The sequence below is a fragment of the Hyla sarda genome, chromosome 1 (genome assembly GCF_029499605.1).
Source record: "Hyla sarda isolate aHylSar1 chromosome 1, aHylSar1.hap1, whole genome shotgun sequence".
NCBI lineage: Eukaryota > Metazoa > Chordata > Amphibia > Anura > Hylidae > Hyla > Hyla sarda.
Window position 1 is genome coordinate 167,589,887 of NC_079189.1, and position 16,602 is coordinate 167,606,488.

Here is a 16,602-nt window from a genome sequence, read left to right on the forward strand (position 1 = left end):
CATATCGCTCTTTTCCTGGTCTTCTCCCGCATTTCTCCTAACAGAAGCTGGCTCCTTTTTCTTCAATCTATGACGCTCGACCGCTGTTTCTTCTGCACCGCCGCTATCTTAGCCCGGTGACTCATCGCTCCCATGAGTCACTGCGGGCTGTGCCGGTCTCCCAGCCCGGAGCCGGCTACTCCCCCAAAGTTAATTTATTCTGCGCATGCGCAGTACTATGCAAATAGCGTAGGGCTAACACTAGGCTCCTATTGCTGCCTACGTTAGCCCTACGCTATTTGCGACCAGACAGACGGATCGTATCATCTTCATCCGGCACTGAAACGGTTAACCTGAGGGTTTTGACCTATCCACTGCCGGGCACAGGTGAGTTCTGCCGTACATTAACTCTTTCGTTGACTGGTCCATGCTTACAGGCGAGTCCATGCTTTTAGCAAGTTTAGAACGCCAGGTATTTGGGGGAAAAAAATATGTATTTTTTTCCTAAAAATTCGATTTATTTCTAAAATAAAAATCTCTCTCCGCCTATATTCACATCCATATGGTAATATTCCCAAAAATGTATCGGCTTTATTAGGGGCGTGGCACGAACGTCACCACCGTCCATGATCTCAGGTATTTGGCGCAGATGGACACATTTTTGTAGTAGTGCACAAGGGTTATGTCAATGTTTCACAACCAGGGTGTCTCCAGCTGTTGCTAAACTACAATTCCCAGCATGCCCGGACAGCCTTCGGCTGTCCGGGCATGCTGGGAGTGGTAGTTTTGCAACAGCTGGAGGCACCCTAGTTGGGAAACACTGCGCTAGTGGGCATATGGAAGCAGGGAAGGAACTTTATTATAATTTATTATAATTTCCTGGGGGGGGGGGGGGGGGGGGAGAGGAGGGGGAGAGAGCAGCAGCTAACAGGAAGCTGGCGCAGGGAGTCATGGGAAATGTAGTCTTTATGACATGGCTGCTTACTGCTACAGGTGGCAATTACAAGAGAATGGCTGGGCCAAATTTGACAAATGAGGTATCGCTGGAAAGGTCTTTGAAAGAGCTATCAGATGAGGTAAACTTTTATTTTTTAAGTACCAGCGCTCCGGAGTACTCCTTTAATATGTTAATAAAAATTATTGTTAAACAAAAAAAAGTGCAGCAGAGAGGTACAATAAAAGTACTTTGTTAATCAGTGTCCCTGCCCTATTGATCTATATCAGCTGATTACATTCTTCTAACCAGATGATGGTTTCCAATTAAAGCTGTCCATAGTCTTTGCAGTGCATCAGTCACCTCTGTATGAGGTACAGAGCTGCGGACACCAGCAGTTAGGGCGTTAAGAGATGGGAAAAATGATACAGTTATTTAGTGTGGCGCAATGTGTAAGGTTACATTGGTAATGTATTCTTAGGCTGGGTTCACACCACGTTTTGTTAAATACGGTTAGCGTATACGGCTGGGAGGAGGGGGGGGTGGGGCTTAATCACGGCGCCTGCACTCAGCCGTATTCGGGAACAGTATTTAATGTAGGTCTAGGAGCCGACCGGAGTGAACCGCAGCCTCCGGTCAGGTTCGTTTTCGGCCGTATGCGGTTTCCCGACCGCAGGCAAAAACGTGGTCGACCGCGTTTTTGCCTACGGTCGGGAAACCGCAAACGGCCGAAAACGGAGCTGTGTTTCTCCATTCCCCCTGTGTGATGTACTGCACTTTTGTCTTATCAACTAATTTCCTGGGACCCGAGCTACTCAAATGACACCTATACCCACCATGGAAAGTTACCCAAATATCTTGCAGCCCTGGATTAACCAAACTCATTTTGTAAACCTTACCATCATTGTAAGATGTTGATACTTGGGCCCAGCCATTTTATACCTCTCTCTCTCTCTTTCTATATTATGTGAACTCTTAATGGATATTACCTGCATGTACAATTTATAAATTGTACAATTTATCCTCCTATTGTAATACATGTTTTTCTTCCCCCTGCATGTCGTACTATTGTATGTAGCAAAGTGTGTTACACTGCTTACTGTAACATATAGAGATGAGTAAAGTTACAGTAATTCGATTCGGCACGAACCTCGCGGCTCGGCAGTTGCTGACTTTAGCCTGCATAAATGAGTTCAGCTTTCAGGTGCTCCGGTGGGCTGGAAAAGGTGGATACAGTCCCAGGAGAGCGTCTCCAGCCCACGGGAGCACCTGAAAGCTGAACTAATTTATGCAGGCTAAAGTCAGCAACTGCCGAGCCGAGAAGTTTGTGATGAATCGAATTACTGTAAGTTCACTCATCTCTAGTAACATACCTTTATAAAAAACTTAAAAAAGTGTCAAGTTGTAGGCTACAGAAACAAGAATTGTCAAAACCATTTGAAGCATCAAAGCAGACTTGAATGTGTAAAGCATATGTGCTCCAAAGGCATATACAGAATAGACAGGTAGATAATACCATTAATGTCTAGTAGTTACGTTTATCAGAAGACATTGCTCATCCCAAATAGCACCAATAAGGGAAAAGATGATTAAAAAAAAGACAATTAATGATAAACTACATGTCTTGAAGGAGAAATATCATGCACAAAAACAAAAACTCCTGGGGATAGGGGATAAGTTTTGGATCACAGGTGGCACAACCGCTGGGACCCCCGTCTCTCTCCGGGAACGGGGTGTGACGACCCCTACACGAAGCGGCGACCGACACGCCCCCTCCATATATCTCTATGGGAGAGTTGTTCGGCTATCTTCCATAGAGACATGTGGAGGGGGCATGTTGGCCGCCCCTTCATGCGGGGGTCAACATGCTCCGTTCCCAGGGGGAGCAGGGCCCCGTACAGGAGATGGTGGGGAGTCCCAGTGGGGCGATATATTTTTTTATTTAAAGGATAAGTATTATGAACAAATACTTACTTTTCTTAACACTTTACTGTCATTAATAACAACCTTTGACATGTCAACCCAACCTGTCAGTTGTTTTTAATGACAGTAACGCTTTAAGTATCTATTGTACCACTGGTATAACCAGGGGCGGACACAGACAGCAGAGGGCCCCTGTGCAAAGAATGTGCCTGGGCCCCCCCCAAGCACTGTACCCCCTCATGTACCTAGACCCCACCGGAGTGCCTCCACTTACCCCGCGCATGTAGTGTCGCCACTTGCCTTGTCCACCACAGGTGGATGGAACGGCTCCTGAGGTGGGCTCCGAGTGGCCCCTGTCCCGCTCAGTGTGCGGCCCAGGCCCGGTGAGTACTCCCCCCGGGTCAGCCTGACCCGTACCTAGCTGGGAGGCAGAGGGCAGTACTCCCCTTTACACCCACACCCCTGGACTTAGCACGACACCCCTTGGCACCCCCTGGTTCCTTGGCTCCTTAGTGATAGAAGTGACTTACAGGCAGGGCCAGACTGGGACCAAAAATAGGCCCAGGCATTTTAAAATAAACAGCCCATTTTTATGGCGGGGGTCTGACTCATGGGACCCCCACCAATCACCTTGGTTCAAGTGGCTCCCCAGATGTTGGAAAGCTGCAACTCCCATCATGTCTGAAGTGACTACAGCTGATGGGACAGTCAGGAGACTACACAATGATATCAGTGACTACAGCTCTGATGGGACAGTTAGGAAAATACACAATATCACTGACCTGAGTGACGTCTTCTCTGTTGTCTTTACTTTTCTTCTTCACCTGGTCCAGACACCAGGACTTCTTCTTCAGGATTCACCATCTTCTCTGCAGAGTCTGACACCTGGACATCATTGGTTCCTTAATTTGTCAGTAGATCCTCATCCTCTGTATAATGACAATAATCATTATAACCTTGCCAAAAACTGTACCCCTGAATATAATACTGCCAACCACTGTACTCCATGAATATAATACTGCCAATCACTGTACCCTGAATATAATACTGCCAACCACTGTACCCCCTGAATACTGCCAAGCACTGTACTCCATGAATATAATACTGCCAACCACTGTACCCTGAATATAATACTGCCAAATACTGTACCCCTGAATATAATACTGCCATACACTGTACCCCTGAATACTGCCAACCACTATACCCCTGAATATAATACTGCCAACTACTGTACCCCCTGAATATAATACTGCCAACTACTGTCCCCCTGAATATAATACTGCCAAATACTGTACCCCTGAATATAATACTGCCAAATACTGTACCAACCACTGAATCACCTCATACACCCCACACACCCCATCCTCAGTCTCCTCATCACCCCATCCTCAGTCTCCTCCCTCATCACCCCAAGAAACCCATCCTCAGTCTCCTCATCACCCCCATACACCCCACGCACCCCATTCTCAGTCTCATCACCCCAAACACCCCACACAACCCATCCACAGTCTCATCACCCCATACACCCCACACACTCCATCCTCTATCTCCTCATCACCCCATGCACTCCATCCTCAGTCTCCTCATCACCCCCATATATCCCATCCTCAGTCTCCTCATCACCCCACGCACCCCATCCTCAGTCTCATCACCCCATACACCCCATGCACTCCATCCTCAGTCTCCTCCTCACCCCATGCACTCCATCCTCAATCTCCTCATCACCCCATACACCCCATCCTCAGTCTCCTCATCACCCCACACACCCCATCCTCAGTCTCCTCATCACCCCATACACCCCATGCACTCCATCCTCAGTCTCCTCCTCACCCCATGCACTCCATCCTCAATCTCCTCATCACCCCATACACCCCATCCTCAGTCTCCTCATCACCCCACACACCCCATCCTCAGTCTCCTCATCACCCCATACACCCCATGAACTCCATCCTCAGTCTCCTCATCACCCAATACACCCCATGCACTCCATCCTCAGTCTCCTCCTCACCCCATGCACTCCATCCTCAGTCTCCTCATCACCCCATGCACTCCATCCTCAGTCTCCTCATCACCCCATGCACTCCATCCTCAGTCTCCTCATCACCCCCATACACCACACGCACTCCATCCTCAGTATCCTCATCACCCCACGCACTCCATCCTTTGTATCCTCATCACCCCATACACCCCACACACCCCTTCCTCAGTCTCCTCATCACCCCCATACACCCCATCCTCAGTCTCCTCATCACCCCCACGCACCCCATCCTCATCACCCCATATACCTTAAGCACCTCATCATTATTACACAGCTGACACCCCCCCCCGGTCCTTCTCATCAACATTAAACCCCCTAATCACTACCCCCCTGACCCCCCCTTCTGGTCCTCCTTATCAACACTATGCTCTCCCAGACCCCCAATCCTCCTTATCATTACACCACCAACCTCTTCAACACCCCTCCTGTCCTCTTCATCATCATTACAATACCCCCCCCCCCCCCCCCGATCGTCGCTCTCCTCACCTCATCTGCTCAGCTTTGCGGCCTTGTGAGGCGGGAGGGTTTGCTGCTCATGTCGCTTCTGCCGGGGTCAGAGGCCATGAAACGTGACGTCAGGGGCTTGGAACAGACGTGCGTGCCTGTGCGGGGCACGTCTGTTCCCATCAGCCCCTGGCCTGTCCGTCTCGCCCGGCCGGTTTAAAGGTAAATTATTGCTGTCAGCAGCAGGTCCGGGACCTGTTGCTGCAGCATTTAGTATGAAGTACTGGCAGGGGGCCCTGCAGGGGCCCAGGCTGTAACCTGGGCCACTAGGTGGGCCCCCTAACACGCTGGGCCCCTGTGCAGCCGAACCGGCTGAACAAGTGATATGTCCGCCCCTAGGTATAACCACTTGATATAACAGCAAATATTAGACATTTTTTATGCTTTCATAAAAGACCGAACATAACTGGGTTTTGGATACTTCTTATTTTTTTAAGAATATTTATTGCATTGATCAGTGAAGGAAAGGCTTGCTGACATAATTCAAGTATACTATGCATATTCTTTTTAGGAGCACTTAGATTTGCTTGGAGATTTTGTTGGGAAATCCAGGCCAAGCTACCTAAGGCTTCTGCAGCAGAGATCCTGGGCAAAACTAAGCACTTTTTTTTTTTAATCAAAATAATTTACTCATCTCTCTCAGATCTTAGTGACGTCGGCCTTTCGCTGATGAAAGGAGAGTAATGGGATGTTTTGCCTTGTTGCAGTCACTCTTTTTAATGACAGCATAACATCACACACTTCATTGTTGTACGATCGTCATCATATAAATAAGCAGAGAATTTGTTAGTCTTGTTTTCAAATAATTTACATTCACAAAAGGTACATTTGATTTTTACTTCTCTGAACAGTTAATATATACTAGATTAAAAAAAGTATAAAAATGTTAAAAATGATTAAAGTATAAACCTTAGACCTTGAAGTCACTGTCTTTGTCGAAAAGGTGATAATCATACACTGTTTAGAATCAAATACATTTTTCATAGCTCTGCAAAAATCAAAGAACACTTCAGTAGAAATGCAAGTGTGTTTCAGTGCCAAAGAGGGTACCACTGGATTAGAAAGGCAGCATTGCCAATACCTAAAAATCTTTCTTCTTTTCCAAAATCAGTACTGATCTTGTCTTAAATTATAACCATTTTTAACTAATAGTATCAGCAATCTTTTAAGGAGACGGAATGGAGGTGGATACACAAAGAAAACCACACAAAATCACATAGGATATTTCTGAAGAAATCGATTAAAGGCATCATAGATTGCTTGCCTGTGGGAGGAAAAAAAACAAAAAAAAACATGGTCAGGTTAAGTGACACTATAACACTATAAATATATTGTCATCTGGCCTAATAACTCTAAGGCCGGATTCACAGTTCGGAGTTTCTGGATGGACAAAATATGACCAGACAGAAATTCCGAGTGCGACTGAACCAGTCGGCGCTAGGACCGCACAGACATTGCCATCCCCAAAGACGGCAAGTTCAATGTTCTAGTGGAAATTTTCAAGCGGATTTTCCATGCGGAAATTCCACCTCAAAAACTCTGCAGTTTGCAGCAGAATCGCATTTTAAAATGAAATTCCGGTCAGAAATTCTGTGGTGTGAACCCGGCCTAAATGTTCTTAAATAGATCAGCATTTCCATTTCTTATCTATGTCCTTTTTCAAACATCTTAAAAAGGGACGTCACCTCTTGATAATAGTCATAGATCAAACGTCAAAGAGGCTGTGCTGAACCACGGCATGCATGCCTCTGCCTTGACAATGACGTGCACTGCTTAGCGCTGGGCATGAACCCTTTACATTAATCAAGTCAGGAAGGGGAGGGGGGGGGGGGGGGGGGGGAAGGGAGGAGGATTTTATGCTTTGGCTCGGCAAGAGATGCCTGATAATGTGCACTTGTCTTTTGTTCGACACACCTCAAAAAGCCAAAGATTGGGTGAATGGATTCATGGAGTCATTCTCAGACTTTCAATAATCTATACACCATCCATTCTGTTGTCTGAGAGCCAAGCAGAAATAAAGTGACACTATAAACAAACAGAAATGCTTTGGCCCCTTTATTTTTAGAGACTGGTGGAGATTATAGCACCAGAAGCCCAATCTATAAAAAAAAAACATATTCCTGGAACAGGAAGCATGACAAACACATATGCTTTAATGGTATGTTGCACACACCAATATCGTATTTTGAAGACCTTGGTTAGCACAAATCTGTATAGCTACACAAAAAATATTGTATAACCCCTTAACCTCTTAAGGACGCAGGGCGTATGGATACGCCCTGCATTCCGAGTCCTTAAGGACGCAGGGCGTATCCATACGCCCGTGGGAAATCCGGTCCCCACCGCTAGCCGGTTTGGGACCGGAGCCGGATGCCTGCTGAAATCATTCAGCAGGCACCCTGGCACATCGCCCAGGGGGGTCCTGAGACCCCCCCATGTCGGCGATCGGAGAAAATCGCATGTCAATTCAGACATGCGATTTTCTCCAATTCCGGGCTGATCGGGTCTCTGGTGACCCGATCACCCGGAAAATAGGGCTGATCGGAGTTGTCAGCAACAACCCCGATCAACCCAAAGGATTGGAGTGAGATCGCAAAGCTGCGATCTACTCCTATCCCCTGCCATTACTCAGAACGGAGTTCTGACCAATGGCAGCGCAGGACAGGGGGTTGCCATGGCAACCCCCCGTTCTGCCCGCCCCTGGATGTCGAGGGGCTCTGGAAAGAAGATGGAGGCCGTACCTGCAGGAGAAGATGCCTGGGGACCTGGGATCTTCGCTGGAGCCTGCAGGATCCTGATCAGGTAGGGAATCCACAGTGGGGGGGGGGGGGGATTGAAAGTGAAAGTAAATCGATCTTTACTGTGGCAACCACTAGGGGGGCCAAACTGCAACTCCCAGCATGCCCAGAGAGCCAAAGGCTGTCTGGGCATGCTGGGAGTTGTAGTTTTGCAACATCTGGAGGGTCACAGTTTGGAGACCACTGTTACAGGGGTGCCCAAACAGTAGCCCTCCAGATGTTGCCAAACTACAACTCTCAGCATGCCTAGACTGCCCAGGCATGCTGGGAGTTGTAGTTCTGTAACATCTGTCCCTTCAGATTTAGCAATTTTCATGACATTTTTGAAAATTGCTGCTCTACTTTGAAGCTCTCTAATTTTTTCAAAAAGCAAAAATATGTTCATTTTATGATGCCAACATAAAGTGGACATATTGTATTTGTGAATAAAAATAACATTTATTTGGAATATCCATTTTCCTTACAAGTAGAGAGCTTCAAAGTTAGAAAAATGCAACATTTTCAAAATTTTCATGAAATTTTGGGATTTTTCACCAAAAAAGGATGCAAGTAACGCCGAAAATTTACCACCAAAATAAAGTAGAATATGTCACGAAAAAACAATCTCAGAATCAGAATATTCGGTAAAAGCGTTTTCGCGTTATTAATTTGTAAAGTGACGGTGGTCAGAATTGCGAAAAAGGGCTCAGTCCTTAAGGTGAAAAAGGGCTGCGTCCTTAAGGGGTTAAGGACCAGGTATTTTTCATTTTTTTCACTTGTTTTTTCCTTCTTACATTTATAAAATCATAATACTTTTAATTTGGCACCTAAAAATCCATATGATGGGTTTTTTTGTGCCACCAATTCCACATTGTAATGACATCAGTCATTTTACCCAAAAATCTACAGCGAAACGGAAAAAACATTGAAGGAAAAAAAACATTTTGTAATTTTTGGGGGCTCCCGTTTCTACGCAGTACATTTTTTGGTGAAAATGACACCTTATCTTTATTCTGTAGGTCCATACGATTAAAATGATATCCTAATTTTATAGGTTTGATTTTGTATTACTTCTGAAAAAAATCATAACTACATGCATGAAAATTTGTACGTTTAAAAGTGTCATCTTCCGATCGCTATAACTTTATTTCTCCACAAACGGGCAGAATGAGGGCTAATTTTTTGCGCCGTGATCTGAAGTTTTTATTGGTACCATCTATGTTTTCATCAGACTTTTTGATCACTTTTTATTCATTTTGTTTTATGGTATAAAAAGTGACCAGAAATACGCTATTTTGGACTTTGAATTTTTTTTGTGTCTATGCCATTAACCATTTAATTAACTATATATTTTTATAGTTCCGACATTTACGCACGCGGCGATACCACATGTTTGTTTTTATTTACACACTTATTTTTTAAATGGGAAGAGGGGGGTGATTCTGATTTTTATTAGGGAAGGGGTTAAATCACATTTATTAACTTATTTATTTATTTTTTACATTTTTTATGCAGTGTTATAGCCCCCTCTAGGGGCTATAAAACTGCATACACTGACTGCAGGCACTGTTCAATCCATTGGCTTAAGAATGCATTGATCAGTGTTTTCTGCGTCGATCGGACAGCCGGGAAGAAGGTAAGGCACCTCCCGCTGTCCTCTCAGTGGTTCAGGACGCCGTAATTTCACCGCGGCGGTCCTGAACAACTCCGCTGAGCTAGCCGGTAAGGGTCTCTCCAGTTTTAGATGCCGGCGTCTAAAGGGTTAATGCCGGACATCAGCCCGATCGGTGATGTCCAGTATTAGCCGCGGGTCCCGGTTACAAATAGCAACCGGATCCTCGCAGATACAAAGCGCGCTCAGCTTCTGAGCGCACCTCACAGATTGGGTGCCGGCCACGGACATAAATATACGTCCGTGGTCCTTAAGGGGTTAAATATGCTGCTGCCTATACCTACTGTGGGGGAACTCTGCTGCTGCCTATAACTATTGTGGGAGAACTATGCTGCCACCTGTACCTACTGTGGGAGAACTCTGCTGCCTGTACCTACTTTGGGAGAACTCTGCTGCCGCCTTTACCTACTGTGGGAGAACTCTGCTGCCGCCTTTACCTACTGTGGGAGAACTCTGCTGCCGCCTTTACCTACTGTGGGAGAACTCTGCTGCCGCCTTTACCTACTGTGGGGGGTGGGGGGGGGGGGGGGGGAGAACTCTGCTGCCGCCTTTATCTACTGTGGGGAGTTGGGGGAACTGCTGCCTACCGCCTATACCTACTGTGGAGGAATTGCTGCCTATCGAATGTTGGGGAATATCTGCTATGTTCCTGCCTAGCTTATATGGGGACAAACTAATAGGGGCTACCTACATAGGGGGTTTTCATACAGGGGGCAACTATGTGGGAAATTTACCTATAGAGGGCAAGACTACCTACCTGGGGGACATTAACTACCTGGGGACATGACCAACTAGGGTCCACTACCTACCTGTAACTTCCGAAAGCAGCACCTAATTTTCTGTCTACTAACACAAAATACTGGCTAACTACATACCTGGCTAACTACCTAAATACTTTGATATCTACATACATACCTGGCTGCCTAACTACCAACCAACATATCTTGCTACCTACCTACATACCTGGCAACCTATGTACATACCAGGCCTTCCTACATGGCTGCTTATCTACCTAGCTAGCCACCTACCTACATATCTGGCTACCTGATCTACCTACCTTCCTACCTGCCCATTTACTGTGCAGGACACAAAGGAGGGCATTATTACAGTTTGTGGGCCTTTAGATGGTAAGATTGTGAAGAGGAGAGGGGGGCACTAAAAAAATGCAGAGTCTAACATATTTGTCTTGCAGATGTTAAGAGATCGACATGGTGGTCTGATGCAGGGAAGAAAAGGAAAGAAAACTCTGCTGATCAGAAAAGACGTAATTGTGAGTCCCTAGATGTAACTGCAATCACTTATATGGTATACAGATCCTGTGTACAGCTGATATCTACCACCATATTGTCCTGTATATAATCACTTATAAAGTATACAAATCCTTATAGTATACTAGTAGTCTGTATAGCGGTTTTATTCAGTAAAGTTTGGCGGTATTGTCCAGTTATTGTGTGGTGGTATATATTTCCTTCTTGTACACTGGTATTATTGGTCACGGAAATTATTTTACCTAAATATATATGCAAGTGTTTCTTACATATATAAATTTTTATTTATTTTGTGTGTGGGATTTGGGTGGAATAATGGCGAATTTTTGGTTGGGGGGCCCAGAGTGTTGTCAGTCCGCCACTGTCCATAGAACATGTAAATGTAGCTGTAAACAATAAAATAGCATTATCAGTACCTGAAAAGCCCTTGCTTAAAGAGGTAGGCACTGACATGGCCACCTTCTAAATATCGAACTTCACACCCAGGCCAAATCTCTTGGAGGCTGCGTACACCAACCCTTGGGACATAGGCATCCTCTTTGGCTTGCACAACTATGATTAAGGTTGGGTCCACTGGAACTGTAACAAATAGATTACTGATGTCATGTCTTCAAGAAGAAAAACAGCTCTCTCTGTAACCAAGCATTGTGAAAAATGTGCATTGATGAAGAAGTGATCCTAACCATGTAGTTCATTCATCTTAGTGGTGTGTACATACTAGTAACTGTGAATTAGCATTATATACTGCTCAAAAAAATAAAGGGAACACTAAGATAACACATCCTAGATCTGAATGAACTGATTGTATGAAATACTTTAGTCTTTACATAGTTTAATGTGCTGACAACAAAATCACACACAAATTATCAATGGAAATCAAATGTATCAACCCATGGAGTTCTGGATATGGAGTCACCCTCAAATCAAAGTGGAAAACCACACTACAGGCTGATCCAACTTTGATGTAATGTCCTTAAAACAAAATGAAACTCAGTCGTGTGGGTGGCCACGTGCCCATATGACCTCCCTACAACGCCTGGGCAACTCCTGGACAGTCTGTGGTGCAACATGGCATTGGTGGATGGAGAGAGACATGATGTCCCAGATGGGCTCAATCGGATTCAGGTCTGGGGAATGGGCAGGCCAGTCCATAGGGTCAATGCCTTCCTTTTGCAGGAACTGCTGACACACTCCAGCCACATGAGGTCTAGCATTGTCTTGCATTAGGAGGAACCCAGGGCCAACCACACCAGCATATGGTCTCACAAGGGTTCTGAGGATCTCAGCTCGGTACCTAATGGTAGTCAGGCTACCTCTGGCAAGCACTTGGAGGGCTGTGCGGCCCCCAAAGAAATGCCACCCCCCCACCACCACCACTACTGACCCACCTCCAAACCGTTCATGCTTGAGGATGTTGCAGGCAGCAGAACATTCTCCACGGCGTCTCCAGACTGTCACGTGCTCAGTGTGAACCTGCTTTCATCTGTTAAGAGCACAGGGCGCCAGTGGTGAATCTGCCAATCTTTGTGTTCTCTGGCAAATGCCAAACTTTCTGCACAGTGTTGGGCTGTAAGCACAACCCTCACCTGTTGACGTGGGGCCCTCATACCACCCTCATGGAGTCTGTTGCTGACAGTTTGAATGGATACATGCACATTTGTGGCCTGCTGGAGGTAATTTTTCAGGGCTCTGGCAGTGCTCCTCCTTGCACAAAGGCGGAGGTAGCAGTCCTTCTGCTAGGTTGTTGCCCTCCTACGGCCTCCTCCACATCTCCTGATGTACTGGCCTGTGTTTTGGTAGCGCCTCCATGCTCTGGACACAGCAAGCCTTCTTGCCATAGCTCGCATTGATGTGCCATCCTGGATGAACTGCCCTACCTGAGCCACTTGTGTGGGTTGCAGACTCAGTCTCTTGCTACCACTAGAGTGAAAGCACCGCCAGCATTCAAGTGACCAAAACATCAGCCAGGAAGCATATTAACTGAGAAGTGGTCTGTGGTCACCACCTGCATAACCGCTTCTTTATTGGGGGTGTCTTGCTAATTGCCTATAATTTCCACCTGTTGTCTGTTCCATTTGCACAACAGCATGTGAAATTGATTGTCAATCAGTGTTGCTTCCTGAGTGGACAGTGTGATTTCAACAAAGTGTGATTGACTTGGAGTTACATTGTGTTGTGTAAGTATTCCCTTTATTTTTTTTTGAGCAGTGTATTTTGCTTAAGCACTTACATTTTATTCAAAGTGTCTTTAACCATATTTATGTTTATATGGAAATTATACCCCTTACACCATTGTGTTTACCACTATGTGCTAGAATACATACCCATCAGTGTGGCTATTTCCTCATACAAGTCTCTGTATATGCCTTTAGAAATATATACAGTGATCCCTCAACTTACAATGGCATCAACATACAATAGTTTCAACATACAATGGTCTTTTCTGGACCATTGTAACTTGAAACCAGACTCAACATACAATGCTACAAACAATCCAGGTCTGTGAAATGTGTCAGTGGCTGGAAGAGCTGACCAATCAGAATAGACATTTTACTGGTAAAACACCTGTATTACTGAAGCGTATGCACTGACTGGCTGTCTGGTAGCGCCCCACTACAGTACAGGGAGGTATTACATGTTCTGTATTACTCTTTACCTGGGCCACAGTTAGCTGCTCCTTTGGAAATCAGGTGAGGGCAGCTGCATTTTACTTTTTTAGGACACTGTGTATACTGTCCAGGATCCTGAGGAAGTTCCTGTCCTCTACATAGACAGTGATTTACAGCAGCTCTTTTTTTTTACTTTTATATGTAAGGATTTGTAATTTTTTTATGGTGTATTTTATACTAATGTTTGATGTTTCTTACACTATGAAGGTATATTTAACTCAGATGTGCATTCAGACCTCCCTTATGTAGCAACTTATGATGTACCTGAAAAGTTGGCCACGTGTGTACATTCATCCATGACTCCTTTCATAAATAACAAGGACTCTCTCTGCAGAGCTTGACTTTTTGCCTGTTCCCTTTTCCCATTTAGGCCACCAGTCATTGCTTGCCCAATAGACTCCCCTTTAGGGTCACCATGAAACATTTCATTGTTATTGTTACTTGATGCTTGTATGGACTCAGCAGATAATGGTTTCCAGGTGCTGTTAAGACGGAAGATACTAGCAGCAAGCTTAAGGTGGGTCAGACTATCAACACTAGCTGGAAAATTTTTCACAAAGTCTTGTCCCATCTTGAAAGAATCTGCCTGAAGATAGAGGAAGAGATATATCAATTAAAAAGTGTATCTGTTAGCAAAATGTTTTTATATGATGTAAATAATATAATAGACACTGGTTAAAAAAAATATTTTGGGTGAAAAAAGTGTATGTCCTCAGCGTGTGAGGAAAGAAAAAAAGACTGCTGGTACAGGTGCTTCTCCACGTTTGTGCTTGGATTGATGAAGGACAGAGAAACTCAGGTATAGATGCAAAAAAAGAAAGAAGGCTTTATTTGCCCAAAAATAAAAGGCCCTCGGTGCACAGAGCCCCGCTTGTCCTCGGGGCCCTGGATGCCGAAGAGGCAGGTAAGGGACCCTCCTCGTACGAACAAGCTGATCTGCACACCGTGGTTTTACCGCGGTGGTTTCGATCAGCCCAACTGAGCTGCCGTGAAGCTTTCACTTTAGACATGGCGATCAAAGTTGATTGCCACATCTAAAAGGGTTAATAGCCACGGGTCCAACCCACTATGACGCAGGGTCACTGTGTGACCCTGCGTTATAGAAAGGGAGCGGGCACAGGGTAATGATGGGCAGAATACCGGTTCATACCGAATACCAGTATGTTTCTCCTGCACGATATGAATTTTTCCTATACTGCAATACTGGTCGGGCCCCTCCCCCCTGAAATGAATTAATTAATGAATTATTAGCCGCAGCGGCTGTCCTCACATCAGGGAAATAATCATATGTTCTCCCCGTCCTTCTGTGAGCCGTTGGCGCTTTAAATTAATGAGATGCGAGCCGCTGCAAGCTGTCACCTCCCCCTGCAAGCGCTAAAAGACTGGCTTTTAGCGCTTGCAGGAGGAGCTGAAAGCTTCCGGCTAGCAACTTAATCGTTTCCAGCGCCGCGGCCGGTGTGAGGTGGAATTTTGCAACCTCACACCGGCATCTCATTCATTTAAAGCATCGGGAGGCCAGCAACGTAACAATTTAAAGCGCAGAAGCCGGCAACTTAACCATTTAAAGCGCAGCGAGTGGCAACTTAACCATTTAAAGCTCAGCGGCTGGGGGGGGGGCGTATACCGTTAAATACAGTGGAACCACCATAACTTACAGAAATACCGTGATATGAATTTTTGGTCATACCACCCAGCACTAGCACAGGGCGTATAGGTATGCCCTTTGTCCCCAAGAGGTTAAGGCACACTCCATACAAATGTACCAACCACATTACATACAGATTAAAACACCCTGTTATAATAGACACTGAGAAGTCATTATTACAGCAGAAATTACAAATATCTATTTATGACATTAACCCCTTAAGGACCCAGCCCATTTTCACCTTAACCTCTTAAGGACCCAGGATGTACGGGGACGTCCCCGCACCCTGGGCCTTAAGGACCCAGGACGTCCCCGTACATCCTGGCGTTTTCCGGTCTCTGCCGCTCGCCGGGCAGAGATCGGAACCGGATGCCTGCTGAAATCCTTCAGCAGGCATCCAGGACAAATGCCGAGGGGGGCCATGTAGGCCCCCCATGTCGGCGATCGCCGCAAATCGCAAGGGAAATCGCCATTGCGATCTGCGGCGATACCGGGCTGATCGGGTCTCTGGGACCCGACCGCCCGGTAATTTCGCATGATCCCGGCTGTCACAGACAGCCAGAACCATGCTAACGTATAGGAGCGAGGTGGCAAGCCTGCCACCTCCTCCTATTCCCTGCGATCCGTCGGTTAGTTAACCGACCAGTCGCAGGAGGGGGGGCGGTTACTTCCTCCCGTCCTGCCGGGCCCCTGAAAGTCCGGAGAGGACGGGAGGAAGACCGGAGGACGCGGCGGGGGACGGGGGAGTGCTGGGGACCGGCCCCGGTACTTACCTCGTCCCTGAAGACCCGGATCCAGACAATGAAGATGGCGGCGGCGGCGACAGGTGAGTAGATCTTCAGCCGCGGTCGGGCCCTCTACAGCAATGCACGTCGCCGTAAAGCGACATGCATTGCTGTAATAGGACCCTGTAAACTATAACTCCCAGCATGCCCAGACAGCCCTTGGCGTCTGGGCATGCTGTGAGTTGCAGTTTTGCAACATCTGGAGGTCCACAGTTTTTGGACCACTGTGCCCTTCCAGATGTTGCAAAACTACACATCCTCAGCATGCCCTTACTGTCCAGGCATGCTGGGAGTTGTAGTGCTGTAACATCTGGCCCTTCAGATGTTGCAGAACTACAACTCCCAGCATGCCTGGACAGTTTTGGCATACTGGGGGTTGTAGTTTTGCAACATCTGGAAAGGCACAGA

General features: G+C 46.2%; 1 protein-coding gene across 6 annotated transcripts in view; it reads right to left on the minus strand.

The window, feature by feature from the left end:
• Positions 1–5,796: 5,796 nt before the first annotated feature.
• Positions 5,797–16,602, minus strand: part of ABHD18 (abhydrolase domain containing 18) — a 72,736-nt gene continuing 61,930 nt past the window's right edge. For all 6 annotated transcript variants that reach the window (XM_056563622.1, XM_056563627.1, XM_056563634.1 and 3 more), the window contains 3 exons: positions 14,029–14,350; positions 11,512–11,674; positions 5,797–6,642 (listed from right to left, as the gene is read on the minus strand). In XM_056563622.1, coding sequence (XP_056419597.1) covers positions 6,591–6,642; positions 11,512–11,674; positions 14,029–14,350 — 537 coding nt within the window. In that variant the 3' untranslated portion in view covers positions 5,797–6,590. The remainder of the gene's footprint in view (positions 6,643–11,511; positions 11,675–14,028; positions 14,351–16,602) is intronic.